Raw genomic sequence first — 21,429 nt, forward strand, 5'->3', positions numbered from 1 at the left:
AAAGAGTCTACATGCGTTCTGAGCTGTGGTACGCGGAACTCAGTACGACTTGCTACTGTTGTAAAGCCGTCGAGTGGAAGGTGGTCGACGTGACGATTCACTGCAGCAACCGAACAAAGACGGCAACGGTGCTTGCAAGCAGAGATGTAGAAGAATTCAAACGGACACGTGGAGTAGACGGATTGTACAAGATTCGCATCAAACGACCGAAAACCTGCAACTGCCGACCAAGCGTCTGCTACTAGAACTAAAGAAAATGACACCACCAGCAAGTTTTGACAATTTGCTAGCTGTTATTTATCCGGTGACTGTGTTGAGTTTGGAAGTTGAGTTTTGCAAACTACTGTGTCTTTGACAATTAAACAAAGATCTAGATCTTCTCTGAAACGGCGTAATCAAACGTGTAACTAGTAACAGTTGGTTTGTGTTAAAGCATTCTTAGTGTTTTGCAAATTTTTTTCTAGCCTTGCGTAGCCAGACCCTACCGCCGCGTCAAACTTTATAACGCGGCAGTAGGGTCTGGCTACGCGAGACTAACTTCGCGTCACAAAGCCGGGATCTTTTATTGTTAGAAGTTCCCGTACGCAGCGTAATGGCGACATATTGACCGGTAAAACGACAGCTTGGAGAGGTAGAGGGGCAGCTGGTCTCCTCGTTAATTAACGTTGACATGCATAATGTTAGGGATTACTCAGTACCTCTACTTCCGTCTCCAAATTATACAAGTCGTTTTAGCTAATGTAATGGTTGGCAAAAGGCTGAAAAGCAAAGGCCATGCAGGCAGAGTTTGACAGAAAGACAAAGTCATTTGCCTTTTATCTGTAAAGAACAGAGCTTTCCACTAAAATAAAAACAACCCAAACTGGAGTAGAAACATTTCATGAAAATGAGAGGTTGCATAGAAACACTAGAAACCAGACTGTACCTTTAATAGCCCGGATATCCGGGCCTCAGGTAACGAGCAACGATGACATCATCTAGTCTTTCCAACACACACTCCCTACATGCTGTCCACTAGGTTGAAGACTACATGACGGGGCGGTCATCACTACTATGTAACAAACTTTTTCTATTGTTTTATGTAATCCCCTCATTTTCACGAAAACTTTCAATTTCAATATATAATTATTATTTCACATCAGAGTGCCTTCAATCGTGCGACCATAATCAAGTTCTTCACTGACAACTCATCAGCAGGAATACATCAGATAGTCCGTTGCCAACAGTTTCAACACATAACTCCATGCAGATTCCAACTATTACCACAGTTACTATACAAGTCAATATCTACAGCCAGCCTTAGTGTAAGGCAAGATGACAGCAGAGTAACCGACCACACCTTAAACAGCATGCAGCCATTCCTAGAAGACATTTCCTCGATTGAGTTCTCTCCATCTTTTTTCAAAATATCGACCTAAAATAAGACCCGACTTTCCAACCTGAAAAGCAGCACGTAATTGATTTCAATAAATGTATAACAAACTGACTAAGTGTTGACCTCGGAATCATCTTCATTAAAAGTCCGACAATTGTCAAAAATGAGACGAACGTCAGCAGCAAACGCCTCTCGACTCAGATACCTATTCAAGCATAAATCATACAGTGTAGTTTACAGTGTAGTTTGTTGAAACCAAGCAGTGAGACTCACCAACAAGTTTAGAAATTGTTATTTATTAATTATTAAAATTTACTATTTATTATTTTATTATTTATTTATTATTATTATTATTATAGGCATATTATAGGCAGACAGACAGACAGACAGACAGACAGACAGACAGACAGACAGACACACACACACACACACACATAGACAGACAGACAAACAGACAGACAGACAGACACATACAGACAGTGAGACACAGACAGACAGACAAGACAGACAAACAAACAGGCAAACAGACAGACACACACATAGACAGACACAAAAAAGGACAGACAGACAGACAGACACACACACACACAGACGGACATGTAAAGTTGGAGGTGGACCACTGTGGTCTCACAACTGTATGGTTTCTGTGTGGGCAGATTGTCTCAGCCAGCTACATGTACCGTACTACATTGAGCCTAAAGATCGCTACACCACGTCCAGTGGAAGGCCAGACATCTATGTTGCTGAATCATGCTGCATGCCAGCAGCAAACTTAGACATTGCTCTATCACATTATTTAGCAAAGATATCCTATAAAAACTGCATATATTGATGGGGCTGTGGCATCCAGAAAAGAAAAGATTACACACAAAGTATGACTCCCAACTGCTACCAGGAGGGTATGCACCAACAGCAATCCCTTTGATATTTAAACATTATGGCAGAAGGGGTGGTGAGGCTCAACAGTTTTTAAAGACTCTTTCTCTCATGTCTTATGATGAGGATGGTCGTCAGAATGCATCCAATTTTACAACATATTGGAGACAATGTTTATCAGTTCAGTTACAACAATGTAATGGTAGAGTGATTTCCAGGAAGACATCCCGCTTACTGGAACATACAAGGAAAGTCAAGAGAATGAACAATATACACAATTATTAATGTGCTTTCCTGTACAGGTCTATATAGAGCTGGTTTCTGTAGAGTTTTAGTTTGGTAGAGATTATGTGCTGTAGGGACAGTAGAGTTGCTTCGTTGTGTTGAATGTAGATTTCAATGTTGAAAATATATGTTTTGGACAGACAGACAGACAGACAGACAGACAGACGTGTAAACAAACTAACAGTGAAACAAGCATATCTTGAAATCACACAATTACTAATTTACAGTGTTGGCATTAAAGACAAGTCCTGCCTACGATGTGCTGTTACACTTACTGGTTCCCTTTCATCTTGTTTCTAATAGTCTGGAAGTTCATCGGATTCTTTATTATCTGATAATAAGATGGCACCTGCAATCACAAAGACACTCAGCACTCAAAACCTTGCAACAACGACATATTGTTTGCATACTTGCTTCCGAGCTACTGGAGTCAAAAACGGCCAACTCTCTTGTTGTTTCTCTAAATCGCGCAACAGAGTACGACAAATGCCCATGTCGTTGTTACGATTTCTCTTGGCTGGTCGGCTATTTGACTGTTGAATTAAATCCTCGACGTCTAAATTCAGTTGCTCAGCAGAAGCCCGACTTGACTCCATTTGCTGAACAAAAATACAAGTTGATGCAAACAGATATTGAGTTATTCACTATAGGAGGTTATTACCCTACTTCTTCCAATGTTTTTTAGTAATACTGTAAATCCACAAATTTTCGTACGCATCTAATTTCGTACATTTGACCAGAAGACCTTTCGTATGCATCTTATTTTCGTACGGGCTTTTACTGACAATCTTAGTGCACGCTAGCACAGTAACTGTAGCATGGTAGCGTCATTCGTCATTCATGAGTTCTAAGCTAAAGCAAAGTGGTATCCATGTGTGACTGACGTCGAAAAATAAAAAAGAACAAGTACCGCTACCTAATAGATCATGGCTACTCAACCCAAATCGAGCGACATCCGGGATTCATCAAAATGACATCATAGCTGCGAAAGACGGCGTAGAGGAAGCTCTGGATCGAGACAACTCGCCAGCTAAGTGGAGAAAAAGAGGGCAGTATCACGTCTACGACTCTAAGACTAGGCTTACCATTGCCCGAGTTGCGGAAGAATGTGGACTGACAAAGGCATGCACTCGTCTGGAGAAATTGCTAGATCACACTATCACAGAGTCAACCATTCAATTGAATTCAATTGATTCGCAATGCGTATGAGTTGAGTGACACTATAACATTGCAAACTGGACGTGTTATACGTAGAGACTTTCATTTTGGTCTTCTGTCATGGTAAAATCAGTGTATTGTTTAGTTAGATATTGTATTGTAGTACATCATCAACATTGCTAATTGCAATTAGTAATATCAGTTTGTCATTTAAGAAAAAATTTAGTACGCACTTTAATTTAGTACATTTATGAGTTGTACGAACAATACAAAAATAAAATGCATATGAAAATTTGTGGATTTACAGTATTCTATTCAAAAATTTTACCTTTGAAAAATTATAGGAAAATAAAAAATATTTTTCGGCATAAAAAATTGCCGTATGTCCAAAATTTGCTTTTGTGTTTGTGCATGAAAACTAAAGTAGAACTAAACGTTAGGAGCTGCCAGATACTGATAATGCCGCCATCACCACTAACAGCTGGGCTGCTGTGCACTACTCAGGAGACCTCTGGGTCTGCACTAGAAATCTTCTGTTGCCTGGCCAGGTACTCACAGGAGCACCGGCTTGTGAAGGCAACTGCGGTGTGAACACCCGAAGTCTCACCTGGACCCCAGTGGCCAATGTCACATTACAGCCGATGGCTGCTTAGTCCCCCAGTCAAAGACCAGGTACTCATTTATACTCCTGAGTTAAGAGAGGCATTTGTGTGTAAGTTTCTTGCCCGAGGAAATTATGCCATAGCTTGGCCATCACTGTGACTTGAACTTGTAACCCTGCAAGGTCCAGGATGTACACATTCCATTGGATGACCCTCTAACCAACTCAGCTAGCAAAATGGCCACTAGAAGTCCGCAGCTCAAGATGGCAACTCAGCAGAACGTGAGTAATTTCTCTTCTCAACTACGGCTTCCACTTTCAAACCAAAATGCCAGTACCACTTCCCGTGTGATACTAGTATATATTGTTTTTGTAAAGTCAACTGGCAAAAAAGTTTGTCACAGTATTGTGCTGAGCGTTGTTGAAATGTTTAAATAATTGAATCAGATTGATAAATAATTAAACAAATTAAATTGAAAAATGGCTAATATCACACATCAAGACCTCGCCCAATTATCTGAGTTGGACAGACTGGCATATATCTTAGTCACACATGCAACTGGTTGTAAACCAGACAAGATGCATGGAGTAATACGTAGAATGGCCTGGAAACGTTGCGAACGTAAGCTGTCTGGAGACCTAAATCTGTAAGTCCGTATCAACTGTTAATGACAAACTTGTTTCCTTCACTCCTCCTGTAAACTTCCAGAAGGCAGCTACAACTACTAGTGCATTCACTCAGTAGCAAATGGATATCAAAACTATACATTTTTCATTCCTGTCCAACATACTATAAAGTGTAATATGAGATACATCTCTCCAATACAATAGTCTAGACTAGTGTATTGTGAGATGCATCCCTCCAATACAATAGTCTAGTGTATTGTGATATGCATCTCTCCAATACAATAGTCTAGTGTACTGTAAGATGCATCACTCCAATACTCAATCCACGACAACTTCTCTACAATGCCTACAATTGTTCTTCAACATTACAACCCAAAAACAAGTTGTTCGCCTAGTATGCAACATGTTAAAAGTAAGCACCAACAATTGCACACAAACTGCACTGTGCATCGGTCGCTTTTGTTTTACTTAAAATTTTCCACTAAATATCTTATGCTTACCTTGCTGCAAATAGGGCAGCACCACACCTCTTTAGGAAGTCTGTATATACAAAGACAGTCATAACAATGGATTTCGATTTGAGAAGAACAATACCGTGACATTGGAGGATCTAAGCATTTCATGTGATATTGACGAGGACAGTGACCGCAACGAATCATTCGGCCTGTTGTACTGCTGGCTGAGCAGACTATACATCGATCGTCTCCAGCAGCCTATCAATAATCATTCTTCAATTTTAGTATTGCATTGTATTACACAAGGTGGTTGACTCACGTTCTCTACACACAAGTGACAGTACCAGTCACCGTCGGGAATACCGGACAGTTTTGGCTACACAAAAAAATTCAGTTCAATGACAACAGTTGGATGTATCAATACATTATAGCCACTGACTGTCACCTTGATAATGTATAATGTATGACAATTGTTACATACATAATTACATGCACATGAACACACACACACACACACACACACACACACACACACACACACACACACACACACACACACACACACACACACACACATCCACTCTCTATGCAGCATCTTTCAGAGAATATGCCCAATTCCATAATTGCCTCAGTCTAGATGTAAACTACCATTTCAAGCATACGTAAGAGCTTAAATTGTGGGTTTTAAATGATTGACAACATAGCTTATATTCATGCTTTACTTGCTTATGTCATCACTGACAGATTCCTTCAACATTAGGTGCAAGCCACACTGGTAGAATGCAGCACAGACCAGCATGCAGCAAAATGTGTGAGAAAATAGTGAGTGTCAGACTGATGTAACACACGGTAGCAGAAACACAATGCAACCTAACTAGAGTACACACAATCACATGAAGAAACCAAAGCCCAAAGCTCCAAAAATGTGCATGAAAAAACTGCAGTCGGCAAGCAGGCAAAGAAACATACAGTAAATGGCAACAGTTGCAAACAACTTGCTCTAATTGACTGCATGTGTACATGCAGCATAGTGAATGTAGTGTTCACATGTCTGTACCTTGCAACAGTACGTGTGTACGCCTTTCTCGCATCCGTCACACAACAATAGCAGAGCCTCGTTGTCTCCTTTCAAGCACACTTGACAAAACTAAGAACATCAGAAATTGCAATATCAACAATTCTGTTCACAACTCAAACAAATAACGTATTGTACAAGATGCAGTTTGCTGGTGCATTTTACCGAATATTGAAAGATTGTCTGACACTTTGTTTGTGCCTTTAATTAAACCACCACTCAATCAACTACCTTGAATGCATTGCCTGTAATCTTGATTCACTGATCTGGTGTCGTTCAACTACACTATACTATGTTACTTACTATGGTGCTATGGTGCAATGATTAGTATGCAGACAGAGCGACCGACCGACTAACACACAGACAGACAGACAGACACACTGACAGACAAACAGACAGACACACTGACAGACAAACAGACAGACAGATGGATGCATGGATGAACAGACAGACAGACAAATGTGGCCTAGTGCGTCTTTCACGAGTAGCTGTTGTCATCCTCTTCATCTTCAATTGCTCTTCTCGGTCTTCAACCTTTGTTTTCAATGGCTTCAGTCTCAATAGGATATTATCGCAGCCTTACCTTGTCCTCGTTGTGGTCTAGTGCGTCTTCTGTTGAGATTGTAATCATCATGTTTCTACCTGTTTCTCACTGTTGGACTCTTGAACTCTCCTTTCGAATTCTATCTAGCTAGTATTTTGTCTTGTGCGTGCAGCTGTAGCTTGCAAACTTTTTGCCTTTGCTGACATGAATTATAGGTTGATGTTTGAAATATATGTATTGACAGCCAGACAGACACACTGACAGACACAGACAGACATAGGGAGATAGATACACAAACAAAAAAGCAAAGAAATAGACAAACAACAGATAAACAGTTGAATACATAGACAAACAAGTTCACACCCAGATAGACAAACAACGCCAACTGACAACAAAATGACAGCATGGTCATGACCAGTACCCTACAGTAACTAATCTCAAGAAACTATACAACAATAATACTTTCAGTCAGATGCAGCTAGCCTTAGAAAGAGTCGAGAAGTTACACGCTCTAGAAGCCCTTAACGTTGCAATATATCAGTCACTCATCAGTCACTCAAGATATCAGTCACTCAATATATCAGTCACTCAATATATCAGTAACTTAATATATTAGTCACTCAATGTATCAGTAACTCAATATATGAGTCACTTAATATGTCAGTCACTCAATATATGAGTCACTCCATATATCAGTAACTCCATATATGAGTCACTCAATATCAATCACTTAATATATCAGTCACTCAATATATGAGTCGCTCAATTTCAAACGACCACCACTCACCACTTTCATAATAGACTTCTCCCAGGCAATACATTGGTCCAGCTGATTACAGCAAAGTGTTACTTGTGCCGCAGACGAAGCTGTACTCACTGCATCACGCCAACAGCCAAGACCAAGAGGAACCGATTCCATTTCTCTATCCTCACTACACATAGCAGCAGAAGTTACAAACAATGAGGGTAAACTCGAAATCAATAGAGAAACCATTCGGCAGACTGCCCTTCATCGACACAACCTATAAAAATAAATACATCACTGTGACATAAGTAGGACATCATACAATGCATTCAAATAGTTTATTAACATCCAGGGTTGTCCCCAGCATACAAACGTAAAGCACTGCACGGTGCCTTGGCTTCCGTTTGGTATAGGCCTGCAGTGCTATATTTTGAATACAGTGGCTGGGATGCTTGAAGATAAGACCAATTAAGGCAAAGACTGTGAACATAATTGTAACACAGGTACTCAAAGAGCCACAGTGGTTGTCTTGCACCGCCCACTATTTATGTCAGGATCTGTTGGTATTCTTTGCCTCTGGCCATGAGCATATAGGCAGGTGCAAGGCATGGCTATTGTGCCTAAGGATTGGGTACAACAGTTTGTGAAACAAAGCATGTCAGTAAGCAAACCAGCATCAAAGCTTTTGTGTGTGTGTGTGTGTGTGTGTGTGTGTGGTGTGTAGGGGGTGACCATCAAACTTAATGTAGGGTGGGGTCACAGCGGTGCCTTGCAAAAATCCTGGGAACAACCCTGACATCACGTAAATGATTGAATCAGGTCTGTACTTACCGAGAACACGAGCATTCAGAGCAGATGCAGTAAGCGGCTTGCTAAACAAATACATCAAGTTATACATGGTGTGACACGGTGCATGAACACGTGGTGCTCGTACATGTCTCTTAGCGGTGGCTTCAAGTATCTGCGTTCCACTGCTTCTTCGAGAGCAAGTAGTCTCTCGATGGCACTTCTCAAACAGTTGGCTACATAAGAGATCATTTCAACTTATATGTTTATTGTGCACGATGACTTCAACATATCAAATATTAATAAAGTGCATTTGAAGAATTTCAATGATGACGATGAACATTTAGTATTTACCCAGGGTATGAAACCATTCAGTCCAGGGGACTGATCTACCATGGTGCCCTGCCACACAAGCACAGCTACCACATATGCGCATTACAGTCTCGACTAAAACAGTCATTACATATACAGTAAACTTTATCTACATAAAAGACTAAGATAGTGATCGAATCAATATTAGTTGTTTAAACAAAAGTTTGAATAATTTCAAATTTCTTGGCTCAATGATTGACTTTAGTAGACGACTATGTTCTTTAATAATACAAAAATGTCCTAATGTGCTCTGAACAAACTCAATTTCCTCGTTTGCAACAACAAGATTAGCTTAATATTTCATTTGCAAACGGAATCAGAACTTGACCGAGATGACAAGACTCTATTTTCAGGTGCGTTTTGCACGTTACATGCTTTGCTTCTTCAGTTAGTATACTTGAAAACGTTTCCTAAGGCCTGATAAAAATACTGTATATTAGTTTCTCATCCCCGCCCGTTCCAATTTTACGGACCAACCTACAGTTCTTATTTTTTTATCATTAATATTAATACACATCTGGGCAGATCATGTAGTCGTCGTTGCATGTGTCGTTCATTGTGCCAGAGTTGTCCCCCCTTGGTTTGCCTTTAGCCCTTCAGAAACATTAAGGTATTTGATCAAGTCCATCTTAGTTGAGTCCAACCTGCTCAGTGCCTCCGCGATCAGCTTCCAGGAAAAGGAACTGTGAAGGTAACGGTGCGAATGAGCAACACTCCACTTTTGCTGGTAAGGGTTTAGCCTGTCGTTGTCTGTTGGAGAAGCCGTGGCAGTCTTGGACTAGTATTTGGAGTTTATTACTAAATATAGTAAAAATGCCACCCACCACCCCAACTTTGGTAAGTAGACCGCATGATCAACTAATATAGTTTTTATCAGGCCTAATAATTAATTCATTGAGTAAAGAGACAAACAGGCTATTCCAACTTATCAATATTTCGGAATATTGCAACTGCTACTCACGTGCACTTCTAGTGTCAACAACGCCTTCTTCTTCACTGTCTTCTCCCACTGAACGAGGCTTCCAACCCTATAACACAAAAACAAGCATTTCTATACCTAAATTAACTGTGATGCATTCACTCTATACGATTCTATTGAACGTAAACATGATGTCGTCCTACATGTCTTGTTTCATTCCATCCAATTGTAATGGCCGCTCTGAGGTAATCTGTAGATTACTACTATGGCAAACATGATATTCAATTTGCCCCTTCCAATAAGACAGACAGATAGTAAGCATACGCAGTTTTTGGCCAAGCCCAATGAGCATTCATGATGAGCATGACTTGACAACCTAGTCTAACATTGTGGCTCAACTCGACTCACCGAGGCTCACTCGTTCACACAAATCGTGCCAAACCCATTGTAGACCGGATGCTTGTATAAACAGAGACTTAGCAAGCCTGGAAATACGATTCTGCCATCAGCCGGACGAAGTGTCCTAAATTTCTTTGTCTGCCAGACAAAAGTACAATTTGACCAGAAAAATGAGTTTTTTGGCATTTACTGCAACTGATTCGTTAACTTGATTTAGCTACGAGATCGTCTAAAAACAAGCAGCCTGTATTGGTTTAGCTAAAAAGCAGACAAAGACAAATTATACCGATATGATACGTTCAGAGTCAGTTGCGAGATTTGACTTGACCTCAAAGAATTGACACATACGAGCTACAACCTATACGTATATACACATTGACTATGTCCAGGGATGTCTGTCTACGCTGAAGTTTACGAGACTATTCGCATTTCCCTAAAGAAAGAATGCCTGCAGTTTCTTCTATATTGTATGGCTTAAGTTGTAACGCATTGATGAAACAATGAGGCAGATTTAGAGGGCAGAACGTGAACAATAACGTCCCAACGGTAAGGCCTAGTGTAGGTCACGCTCATAAACATCCGGGTGAGCGGCCAGGAAAGGAATACCCCTACAGATCCAGCGATAAGCAACACCTACCTACCTGGAACGTCTTGTTTGAGTAACTCAATACAGGAATTCATTCAGCGCCAAACAAACGCTGCTATTGGTCAGCAAATGTCCGATGTCCAACCGTTAATTCCAAGCCTGTATTAGTTACATTGACTTGTAGTAAACGTATCCCACACTTAGAACAATTGTGCTGAGTATGCTGACTCAAATAATTTTTTCTTACAAATTGTCAATTCTATTTCTTAAAACGTTTGGTAACATTTTGCCTCTAATCTCACCTTAGACTGCAAACTGGCAGACAAGAGACGATCCTCCAACTCCTGTATGTCGTTCAGCAAAACCAGTGATGCTGATACAGTTTCCTGCGGATAGTCAACACCGTGCTCTTTTTCTGTGCACCTACCACCCACCATTTCCTGTGTGTCTTCATCGATTTCATCAGCATCCTCGGGAATCATCAAATCTGCACAAACAACAATACAACACAAACAATAATATCAAAACTAGAACCGAATAAGACACGATTATGAACAAGTAACAGTTTGATTTGATGTATAAATTTGAAAGATTTCAATAATGTTACATAGTCCAATAGATCAATATGTTTAAACAACTTAATTAAAATTAATTAATTAATTAACGCTTGCAGCAATTTCTAATAGTTTGTGTTCTCATCACAGATAATAAATTAGCAAACCAGACCATTGTAGACATTTATAGTCAATATGTGCGTACGACTCTCACACAAGCATGCGCAGAGCATCTTACACAAATTTTAATTTATTTCCGAGTTTTGCATGAACACATAAGCACTTGCCCAAAAACATAAATTTAATGATCTTTACACTATAACTTCATGCACACCCACACCAAGAGTACAAGTTTGTGTCAATGCAAGACTAGCACTCATGTACTACAGCATAGTCACTATCAGCTGCTACATACTAAAAAGCTATGACTAGAGATGCTATTGTTGCAACCCCAGCAGCAAGTTAACCAACATGATGACATCACTTACCTTTCACTCCTTTGCCACATGACCGACAAATGTACTCTAGATTCTTGGATAAGACTTTTCTCAAACTGTGCTCACGAAAGCCTCTGCAATCACAACAATTGATATCACTGAGCATACATTAGCCATGGACACACTTACTTTGTACAAAGAGACTTGAAAAGAGAACGCATCTCGTCACCTTCCTTGACCATCCACCATCCGTGGTTGGTGTCTACACACGAACATTAGAACAGTTGCTCACGATTACTGCTCATCGCCATTCGTACCTTTAGAAACTGCTACTGGTTGTGTCCGTTTGAAAATGTCATTTGTGATATGATTATTAGATGTAACTAGAGGAATCAATCAGAACAAACTAAAATTATTGAACAAAACAAATTACCTACCTGAAATACATAGACAATCAGACAACATTTACAGTACTAAGTCAGCTATGAGCCTTAAGAAAAGGGACTTGTAAAAGTCACGAAACTTGGAGAGTAGCGTACTCTAAACGTATAGGGCTGAACCGACTTTTGGTCTGGGGACTGGACTATGTGGCTGACTGAGTACGTCTGTCACACTGCAGGAATGTGCCACGCCTCCTTTGTGTGGCCCAATCACAAAGCATTAATTCCTTTATGTCATACGTGGCAACCAGAGCAATGGACAAAGAGCCAATCGTATGGGCAAAACTTTACCAAAACAGTGTAATTCATGTTTGCGATTGCTAGGTCTAGTCAGAAATAAACAACTGAACTTATCTGTTTACAACTGATGACCCAAAATCGATCGCTTTCTTGGTTTTATCATACGTGATGTTCAGAAGGCTCATAGCTGTGGAAGCAACAGTGTAAACACAGCTTCAATTACTAGTTTCAGCTATGAGTCATAACAAACAGGACTTTGTAAAAGTCACGAGACTTGGCAAGTAGCTACTCAAAACATATAGGGGTTAACTGACATCCAGTCTGCGACTCTGTTGACTATGTGGATGTGTGGTGGACTATGTCTGTCACACTCAGGAATGTGCCATGCACTTAGTTCTGTCCAATCACAGAGCGATATTTGTGACTGATCGTACATGGCAAACAGAGATGATAGACAAACTGCCGATACGTGAAACGTCAATGAAAGAGTTTTTACCAGAACAGCGTGATTTCGTGTTTGCGATTGCCACGTCTTGTCGAAAATAAACAACAAAACATTCCTGTCTGCAACTGCTAACGAGAAATCAATCGCGTTCATGGCTTACAACAGTTATACAGAAACCTAGGATTGCATAACTATGAGCAACGATTATGTCCTGTATGTGAGAGCTCTTGTTGCTGTACTTCAACACTACTTACGAAATTTGCGGTCACATCAAACGACAGATGCTTGTATGATTCTAGATAGATTTTACATGTACTGCACTTAAAAGAACAATAGCATCTAAATTTGCAATACTCTGTGACAAGTCTATTGTGGTTTTCAAAAGGCTCATAGCTGCGAAAGTGAGGGTATTCACACAGCTTCAAATACTAATGTATACTAAGTATGTACTCCTGATATGCGCGCGCACACACACACAGACACAGACACAGACACAGACACAGACACACACAGACACAGACACAGACACAGACACAGACACACACACACACACACACACACACACACAAAGGCACAGTCACATAAATTCCCTCTCCCAAACATTGAAACTTGAGAACCATTACACTAAAAACCCACATTGTTTGAACACCATAATAGATTCACTTGGCTTACAAATCACCCCCATCATCTTTGCTCAGTATTATCATAACTTAATTAACAGCTATCAAAAATATCAGTTACACTAGCAACCCATGTATCATCATTATTGTTTGTAGGGAATCATATCAATAGTTTAGACTCAACATACCACACAAAATGTGGAAATATCAATGACATGGCAAACACTTAATAAATTAGAAGTCTTCAGGTTTCAGACCTTCTAGTGAACTTCTGAAATTTTAAATGTGCAAAAAATTGTGCATTCAAAAAAGGGAATTTAATATCCAAAAAATTAGGAACTAGGTATTACACTTAGACTACGACAGCAATACACTACATAAAGCTCACCTAAACTGAGTGAAGGTAGTAGGTTGTTAGTGTTGAGACTTCGTGTTTTGTGGCTGTGAGCTTTTGCCTTCTCAGCTGCCTTTACAGCTTTCAGTGTCTCTGATGCCAACGTTAACACAGACGTTGTGATCAGGCCACTTGACTGTTTTGTATCTGTTCTGTCATTTGCCTTGATGTAATGTTCATCTGTTGGCTGTAGTTTCTGGTTCTCGTGTTCACGCTGAGAAGTGGCTACTGCAGCAAGGAGAGATAATTCGTGATTATCGGATGAACTGCTGTCTGAAGTAAAATTATGAGAAGCAAAACTGTTCACGGCACTCAATTCTGGCTTCACAGCATCTACAGAAAAATCAGACATATCTGATATCATGTACGTGCAATACAGACACAAAAATGGAACACACACACACACACACACACACACACACACACACACACACACACACACACACACACACACACACAATCATTACACAATGGTAGTCACCTAGGGTTTGAGGAGGACAGATTGCAATCGGCCGAGCAACTGTAGGATCCTTGCTCAATTGCTCACGAACCCACAATAGGTTACAATGAAACGGGTTATATGAAGATATCCGTCCATATAAATGTATCGTTTTCCCTTCCGATAGACTGTTACCTTCATTCTCGCTACCATCCTCTGAAAACTGAGTATTTACACTCTCCTCTACAGACGAAGCATTCCCTCTATGATACCGATCCAATCTGACTTGGTGTAACCGATGCTTCCTACGAGAATGATGACTATCGTGACCCAACTTTTCATGGAAGTCGTCTTGCATGGGAATTGGCAGCTTGATAAGCGGAGGAAGAGGTAACAGTGGCTTAGTCTCCACTAGTGACTCCCTAGAACTAATGCTTATTGGTTGGCTTTGTGTCCACCACATACCATTCTTTGCCTCTTCAGAGTCAACGCCCTCGACGAACACTCCTCCGCAATAAGGAACAGACCAATAACGCCGACTGTAGCGATCAACCCCAAAAGACATGGTACGCATTGACCGCATTGCAGCATGAAGTTTTTGCCGATACAAATGTTGCCACTAAGCACATATCAACATTACATAAACCAACAAATGATACAGACTATAGTTAGTTTTTAAAAAAGGTTTAGCACTTTCCATGCTTCAGACTCTAAATCATGAGTTCAGATTGTTAGCTGTTTGACATTTGGGCAATTTTTTCTTGTCTATGAGAAAGTTCTTGGCTACAAACGAACAAACTCCTTTAGCCAAGTGGCTACTAATCGAAAATTTCCAGCGGAAACACTGATGTCAGTACTCAATTTCTACATCATTGTAAACTGTTATAATTACCCACTATAAGTACTGGTAATTCATAAAAGAGTATTAAAGTGCTCTAAGACAAATGGAACATGAAGAACAGTTGTCTAGTAACACACACTGCATCAAGATTACAAGGTGACAAAGCCTTGTTCGTGTGTGAAGATAGACAAGACTGATCTAGAGCTTAAATTCTATTAGTTCATTAAGCAGCATCTGTCACCATCAACACATTTCCTGTTTCTTATGAAGTTGTGGTTGAGTGAAATCCAGATATTCTCACTAGGAGCCACATCAAAGTAACAAAAAGCCTGACTCAGTCACTAATGACATGCATAGGTGACCTGACTGTTCAATGTTTGTTTATCCTATTGCCTATCAAAGCTAAACTTGTTTGTGATATGGCACAGAGTCCCAAGGAAATGAGATAGCTAGAAAGTTTCCCAAACTGCTCTGTTATGTTACCTACAGATAAATCAACTATGCACCTTGTCTGGTGACAAGTTGATCCCTATCAAGCTGTCAGCCAGAGAGATCACAGCCACCCGAGCATGCAACATTATCAAAGAGAAAACAGAGAGAAACAGACCTTCTTGATATTTTTTCCATGCCATTTTCACCTCATTAATTATACGTGAATGATAGCTAAACCATACTACACCTATCATATCAACAAGAAAATGTTGCACCTGACACTTGGAGTCAGCCACAAGTGGGAGTTTTGGAACAGGATACAACTATGGTAATGTTTGCTTTACCAGTCCAAGAACAAAATAAGACTTCTTACAGCTTCCCAACATAGCAATCCCACCCAACACTACAGATTAGATTGAGCAACAAACTAACAACTCCAGGGCATTACAAGTGTGGTTTTCAGACAATTTAGCCAGAAGGTTCTACAAGAAATCGCCCTTAAGTTGAAGATATAAAGGTGGAAAAAATTGAATTAGTATCATAGTGCCAAGTGGATGATACAAAACATTACAACAGCTAGAAATAGCAACAGGATCACAATATTACAGTGTCCTCACATGAACTAAATTGAAGTCAATGCATCATGCTTCCATGAAAAAAGTACAGATATAGCAATTCACATTACGTGTGACAAATTTTCCAGTCATGTAGTGTGTATGGGTAAGCCAAGTCACAAAGATCCTAAAGGCAAAAGGTCAACAAACAGCAACACCTAACAAACAATGCAAACAGTCAATTGAATCCCTTCAAGAGTGAGTATGTTGCAATCAGTCCAGATTGGTTTACACTTGAAAATGTATTAATTTACCATTACCATTAATCTCAAAATTCTGACAAACGTTGTTACCCAATCTATTCAAACCTTAGCCATGATTCGATCAGATACTTGATTTCCAAGTGAAATAATTGAAAGACTTTCCCTATACATGCTGGTTTACAAAAAGCATTAACTCTCTACATAGGCTAGAAGCCTACATTGTTATACTACTTATAACACAAAAACAGTGTTAGTCATTTTTCTCTGTGTGTGTCCCAATGTGTGTGTGTGTGTGTGTGTGTGTGTGTGTGTGTGTGTGTGTGTGTGTGTGTGTGTGTGTGTGAGTGTGTGAGGGGGGGCACACCCTACAGTTTCTTGTTGCATCTGTAATGCCTCATAAGAGCACTACACCACTATTCCTGCTGTGATACGAATATACCATATTATAATAACTACATCCCTACTGATACAAACTTCCACAACTCCCAACAGCCACATCAAAACAGCCAACTAATTAGAAGACAAGCCAGAGATACACAGCTGACTACCACTTCCAAGCCCCAACAACAGCCTGTAAATCCAACTCCATTAAGCTCCTAATAAGTAGGTGCTAATTAAATCGCTGCCACCCACACTATGTTCAATTGTTCAGTAAACAATAAACACATCTTACAATGGAGAAGCATTTGATGCAACCAAACACACAGTAACCTGTACCTATTAGTCTCCAACTTTCATCCCATTTTACACCAATCGACTAATGCACCCCTGGCACGTGATAGTACTAGTACCAGTACCACATAAAGATCTTTATCTATACTATGAGCACTACAGCTCCCCAGACCACTACAGGATGCTACTTTGTTTTTCACAACACAACAGCCCAGCTGCATTTCCATATTCTATAGGCAGACTTGCCTTCATCACTGTCGCCTTGTAGTAGATGCCTAAGTTAACCAACGTTGACCATTTCTAGTAGTAGAGGGAGCTTATAATCTAGACACGTTTCTGCATGGACATCTAAGTGCAGATTTAGTCCAACCTTGACATCCTTGAGTGTTTGTCCACACAGTGCTGGATGTTAACCTTGCATTCGTGTCTCTTCTAATCAATTACATTTATTTCCTATGTCCTAAAATGCGTAATTTTAAAGTACACTACAGTATATTAGACATAGTCACCATTTTGATGTATATTGCTGTCGACAAATGCTCAACAAAATAGGAACATATCCCTATGTCAACATTCGGTCTTTCTAACCCAAACAATCAAGTGAGTTGTTCGAAAGGGATGAGATTTAATGTGTGTCCCTGCTGTCACTAGACAGAGAAATACCATCAGCAAAGCACAAGACTGTGAGCAATGGCGTCTCAATTTCATCCAACAACAGAATGTGATAACGTTTGACCACATGCATAGAATACATACGACTTGCAGTGCATTCCAAATAATTGCATTGTTTTGTATGTCAACATGCATAAACAGTATCCCAAACAAACCCAGCTAGTGTATGACAACTCACCTTTTCTAACTTGCTCATTTCGTGATCCAATTCTTCCTTCGAATGTGGTATGCAGGTGCGTTCCACGTCATTCATATCAACGTCGCTCAGACCCTCGCTGTCGTCACCCGCGTCTTCCTCATCATCAGACCCGTCTTCCTCTTCGTCGTCATCGTCATCGTCTCCCTCTGCTGCTGCCGCAACGCTCTTTGGTCTTCGTCCAGGATGCTTTCCTTCCGGTGATGGCTCAGAAGGATATCGCTCGTTGATCGCTTGACGAACTTTACGAATCTTACACTGAATCTTCCATTTACAACGACGAAGTTCAGCCATTTTTTCTTGTCTACCGTCAATTATCCGTAAAATAACCCGGCTTGTCAGCAACTCGTTCACTAAAAAACCCAACACGTAAGCTTTATGTTCAGCTGTTAAAGAGAGAAAGGTATGTCTGCTGAGAAGATCCACAATGTCAACAGCACCATTGTTATCTTTTGTTTCTAAGATAACTCGAAGAGTCTCCGAGAATGTCTTCTCTGTTACTTTGAGTGACGATAGGAGTGTTCCCATCACACTAGCACAATGGTGGACACCACAGCTCGAGTCGTGGATGATTATATCAACCATCTGCAAGCAAATGTCAAGAAGAAGTTCCGCGTAAGGTTGTTGGTTCAGGAGTCCAGCTTGCAATGATCCTACCGTTGGAAGTACTTCAAGACTAAATGCATCACAAAATGTCCAAAGAAACTCGACAACCATTAGACTGTCGCCAAACGCTACAGATGTCATGGGTATGCCCATAGGATCAAAACACGGCAATGGTTTAGGATGGTGTAAATACAAATCATCACACGGCTGCGATGAGTCGTTCATCATAGCTGCTGTCAGTCGTTTCCTCCCTGCCTTCAGCTCCTTCAGTCGCTGCTTCTCTATTTCTTTCTCTTCTTTCATCTTTTCCCGTGCTAACGCTTTACGTTGAGCTTCTTCTGCTTTCAATGCTAGTGCTTGTTGACGTTTTACTTCTCGTTCGTGAGCCTTCATCGTTGCAGCTTCTATTCGCTGGCGTTCTTTCAGCTGCAGTAGCAACTGTCGTTTTTCCTCTTTCTCAATGGCTGCTTGCTGTTTCTTCAGTTCCTTCTCTTTGGCCTTCCTGGCAGCATCCTCTAGTTTACGCAAAGTGATTTCTTGTTTACGTTTCATTTGCTCATCTTCACGTAGCTGTTTGTTCTTGTCCTTACTTGCTTTTGTTTTTCTTCGTTCGTGTCTTTGAAATTTCACTTGTGGCAATTTCTGGTTAAGATCCGTTTGTTGCTCAACTTTGTCATCATCACATCCCTTTGATCTTTTCTTACCCTTCGCTCTAGCTTCTCGTTCTCGCTTGGCATCTTGGCTGACATATCGTCTTCTCTCCAAGTCACTCTCACTCAGTTTCTCATAGTCACCACCGTTTGATTCAAAGAACTCACCTAAGTATATTTTTGCACTAAATGAGAAGTCACTGGGCATTAAGTTGGTCGTTCCTAACTGCTGGAGGTATCGATTCACGTCTGGGTAGGTTCGAAGCTTTTTACCACAAGGAGCTATATAATACACTTCGCTCTTGCATACTCCATTGGGTAAGTGTTTCAAACGAACCTGTCGACCCCATCCGAGATCTAGTGGTCTTCGTACTTCACTTTCATCATTTATTTTACGACGTTTTCTTGGTATGGTCGCAGCACTGACTTCATGCTGTTGAGACTGCAACTTGAGATTTAGACTGGCAGCTGCTGGGCAGCCGGCTGGTTCATCAATCACTAGTTGTTGAGCTTCGTTCGCTTCAGATGAATTGTCTGTCGACTCACCGTCTTTCCACTGCTCGTCTTTCATGTCGTCGTCAGACACTGTATCATTGTAGTCAGCAGACTCTGCAGAGCATGCATCTTCCTCGTTCCCAGGAGTGGGTAATACCTCTGTCGCTCTCCCCTGACTACTTGTAGGTTCAACACTCACAGCATTTGCAGTTGTTGCCGACCTCCATGCCTCCATGCTATACGACTGACTACACACCGGACTGTTCTTTGGCAAATATTCTGGGCAACTCAGTCTCCTGATACCACCATCAAATGGAAACGAAGAATTCTGAAACGATTCATCTTTTGTATAACTCGAATCGCGACGTTTCCAACTTCTCGCATCATCAACGCCCATGCCATACTGACCAGCTACTAGACCAGGATATCCAATCCCGTGACTCCAGCTGAGAGGAAAGAGAGCTGGAGGATGATTTACAATACCACTCCCAGGCCAGTAGTCACCAGTCAACGGAGGAGTCAAGCCAGCGCTCTGGAAAGAAAGAGGAGACACTGGCAACGTTGGACGTGTGTAATTACCTCTCCGATTTTCGCTAGAACTACTAAGAGACGCCGTTTGATTGTACAAACTTAGTGGGCGGTGCACATTATGACCATGAGAGAAACTAAACGGATGAGCGGCTTCTCTATCTTCTCCTAGACGGTGGAAAGGAGGAGAACCTACGAGGAAGAGAAAGAGAGAAAGTGTGAATTGACCTAGCAGTAACACCCTCAACTAAAAGAGAAAGGTGAAAGACGACAAGACAAAACATCTCCACAAGTAGTGCCCACGGAATCGGTCAGGTGCGCAAGAGATATAGATAGATAGCCTGTATGTGTGTATGATCATGTTTAGTAAGAAACTAAGCGACTGTATTTGAGAACAATGCGGTAAACAATAGAAAGGCCTCACACCAACCCAAAGCCTAACGAGGCTTGCTATGCTTTCCAGTCTCAAGTCTACAGGAGTGCGTGCAGAGTGGGTATGCTATGATACACGGTATTAGTATTACTCAAACTTAAGCAGATGGACACAACTGACAAGTGACGTGCAAGTGGTTTCTACTTTAGCACAACGCTCGAGCGGCTCGTAAACTCACCCATATGCCCTACACCAAGCGAGTAGAACTCCTCTCGTGCCTCTGATCGTTCCATCGTGCGTCTCGATCAGCAGAAGCACACACAACACGCCCAACCTGCTCACACAAGAACATCTATGATCACGAGGTCGGTGTAACAACCTACAGACAAAAAACCCAACACCAAAGCGAAATCCTCAATAAACGAAACCAAATTAACAGAAAATGACACGAAATAAGCACACGAGAGTGAACAACTAGACAATCAACAATCAAAAAGTCGAAACAGACGCAAGACATGGAGCCACGCCGGCCCCCACCTCGTGAAACAACGACCAGACTCGAGCAACTGCACCCAACGAGCAATTGATTCTCACCTAGAGAGAGTGCTAGACGTAAGTAAAGCGATCCGAGCACTCCAGCCGGACAAGAACAACCCGACGAGCTGCAACAGACTGTACACCCGCCTCCACAGCTTTCCGCTGCCGTGTTGCTGAAGACTGGGAAGCGAAAGTTCCTCGCCGTCGCTGTAATTCGGTAGCGCGTAAAGCCGTGACG

The 21,429-nt window shown here is 41.0% G+C and overlaps 1 protein-coding gene across 1 annotated transcript; it reads right to left on the reverse strand.

Annotated features, from left to right (window-relative positions):
* Nucleotides 1-1,077: 1,077 nt before the first annotated feature.
* On the reverse strand, nt 1,078-21,387 carry LOC134194493 (bromodomain adjacent to zinc finger domain protein 2B-like). The gene is made up of 22 exons (XM_062663428.1): nt 21,249-21,387; nt 20,893-20,988; nt 17,985-20,473; nt 14,415-14,991; nt 13,928-14,266; nt 12,112-12,177; nt 11,984-12,056; nt 11,846-11,928; nt 11,106-11,290; nt 9,861-9,927; nt 8,676-8,763; nt 8,573-8,613; nt 7,988-8,018; nt 7,784-7,928; nt 6,435-6,524; nt 5,697-5,753; nt 5,517-5,635; nt 5,423-5,462; nt 2,947-3,135; nt 2,812-2,885; nt 1,499-1,580; nt 1,078-1,439 (listed from the first exon to the last, which is right to left on the reverse strand). Exons 2-22 carry the CDS (start codon nt 20,945-20,947, stop codon nt 1,362-1,364), a joined length of 4,968 nt encoding a protein of 1,655 aa, XP_062519412.1. The 5' UTR covers nt 20,948-20,988; nt 21,249-21,387; the 3' UTR covers nt 1,078-1,361.
* Between the last annotated feature and the right edge of the window lie 42 nt (nt 21,388-21,429).

The sequence above is a fragment of the Corticium candelabrum genome, chromosome 19, assembly GCF_963422355.1.
Source record: "Corticium candelabrum chromosome 19, ooCorCand1.1, whole genome shotgun sequence".
Lineage (NCBI taxonomy): Eukaryota > Metazoa > Porifera > Homoscleromorpha > Homosclerophorida > Plakinidae > Corticium > Corticium candelabrum.

What these genes read in the sequence shown, in the direction of transcription:
- LOC134194493 (XM_062663428.1), bottom strand. Translation starts at nt 20,947, where the DNA reads ATGGAACGATCAGAGGCACGAGAGGAGTTCTACTCGCTTGGTGTAGGG. An exon ending in ACCAGTAGCAGTTTCTAAAG is followed by an intron (nt 12,057 to 12,111) that starts GTACGAATGGCG and finishes GTTCGTGTGTAG; the next exon opens with ACACCAACCACGGATGGTGG. An exon ending in TTCAAGTCTCTTTGTACAAA is followed by an intron (nt 11,929 to 11,983) that starts GTAAGTGTGTCC and finishes TTGTGATTGCAG; the next exon opens with AGGCTTTCGTGAGCACAGTT.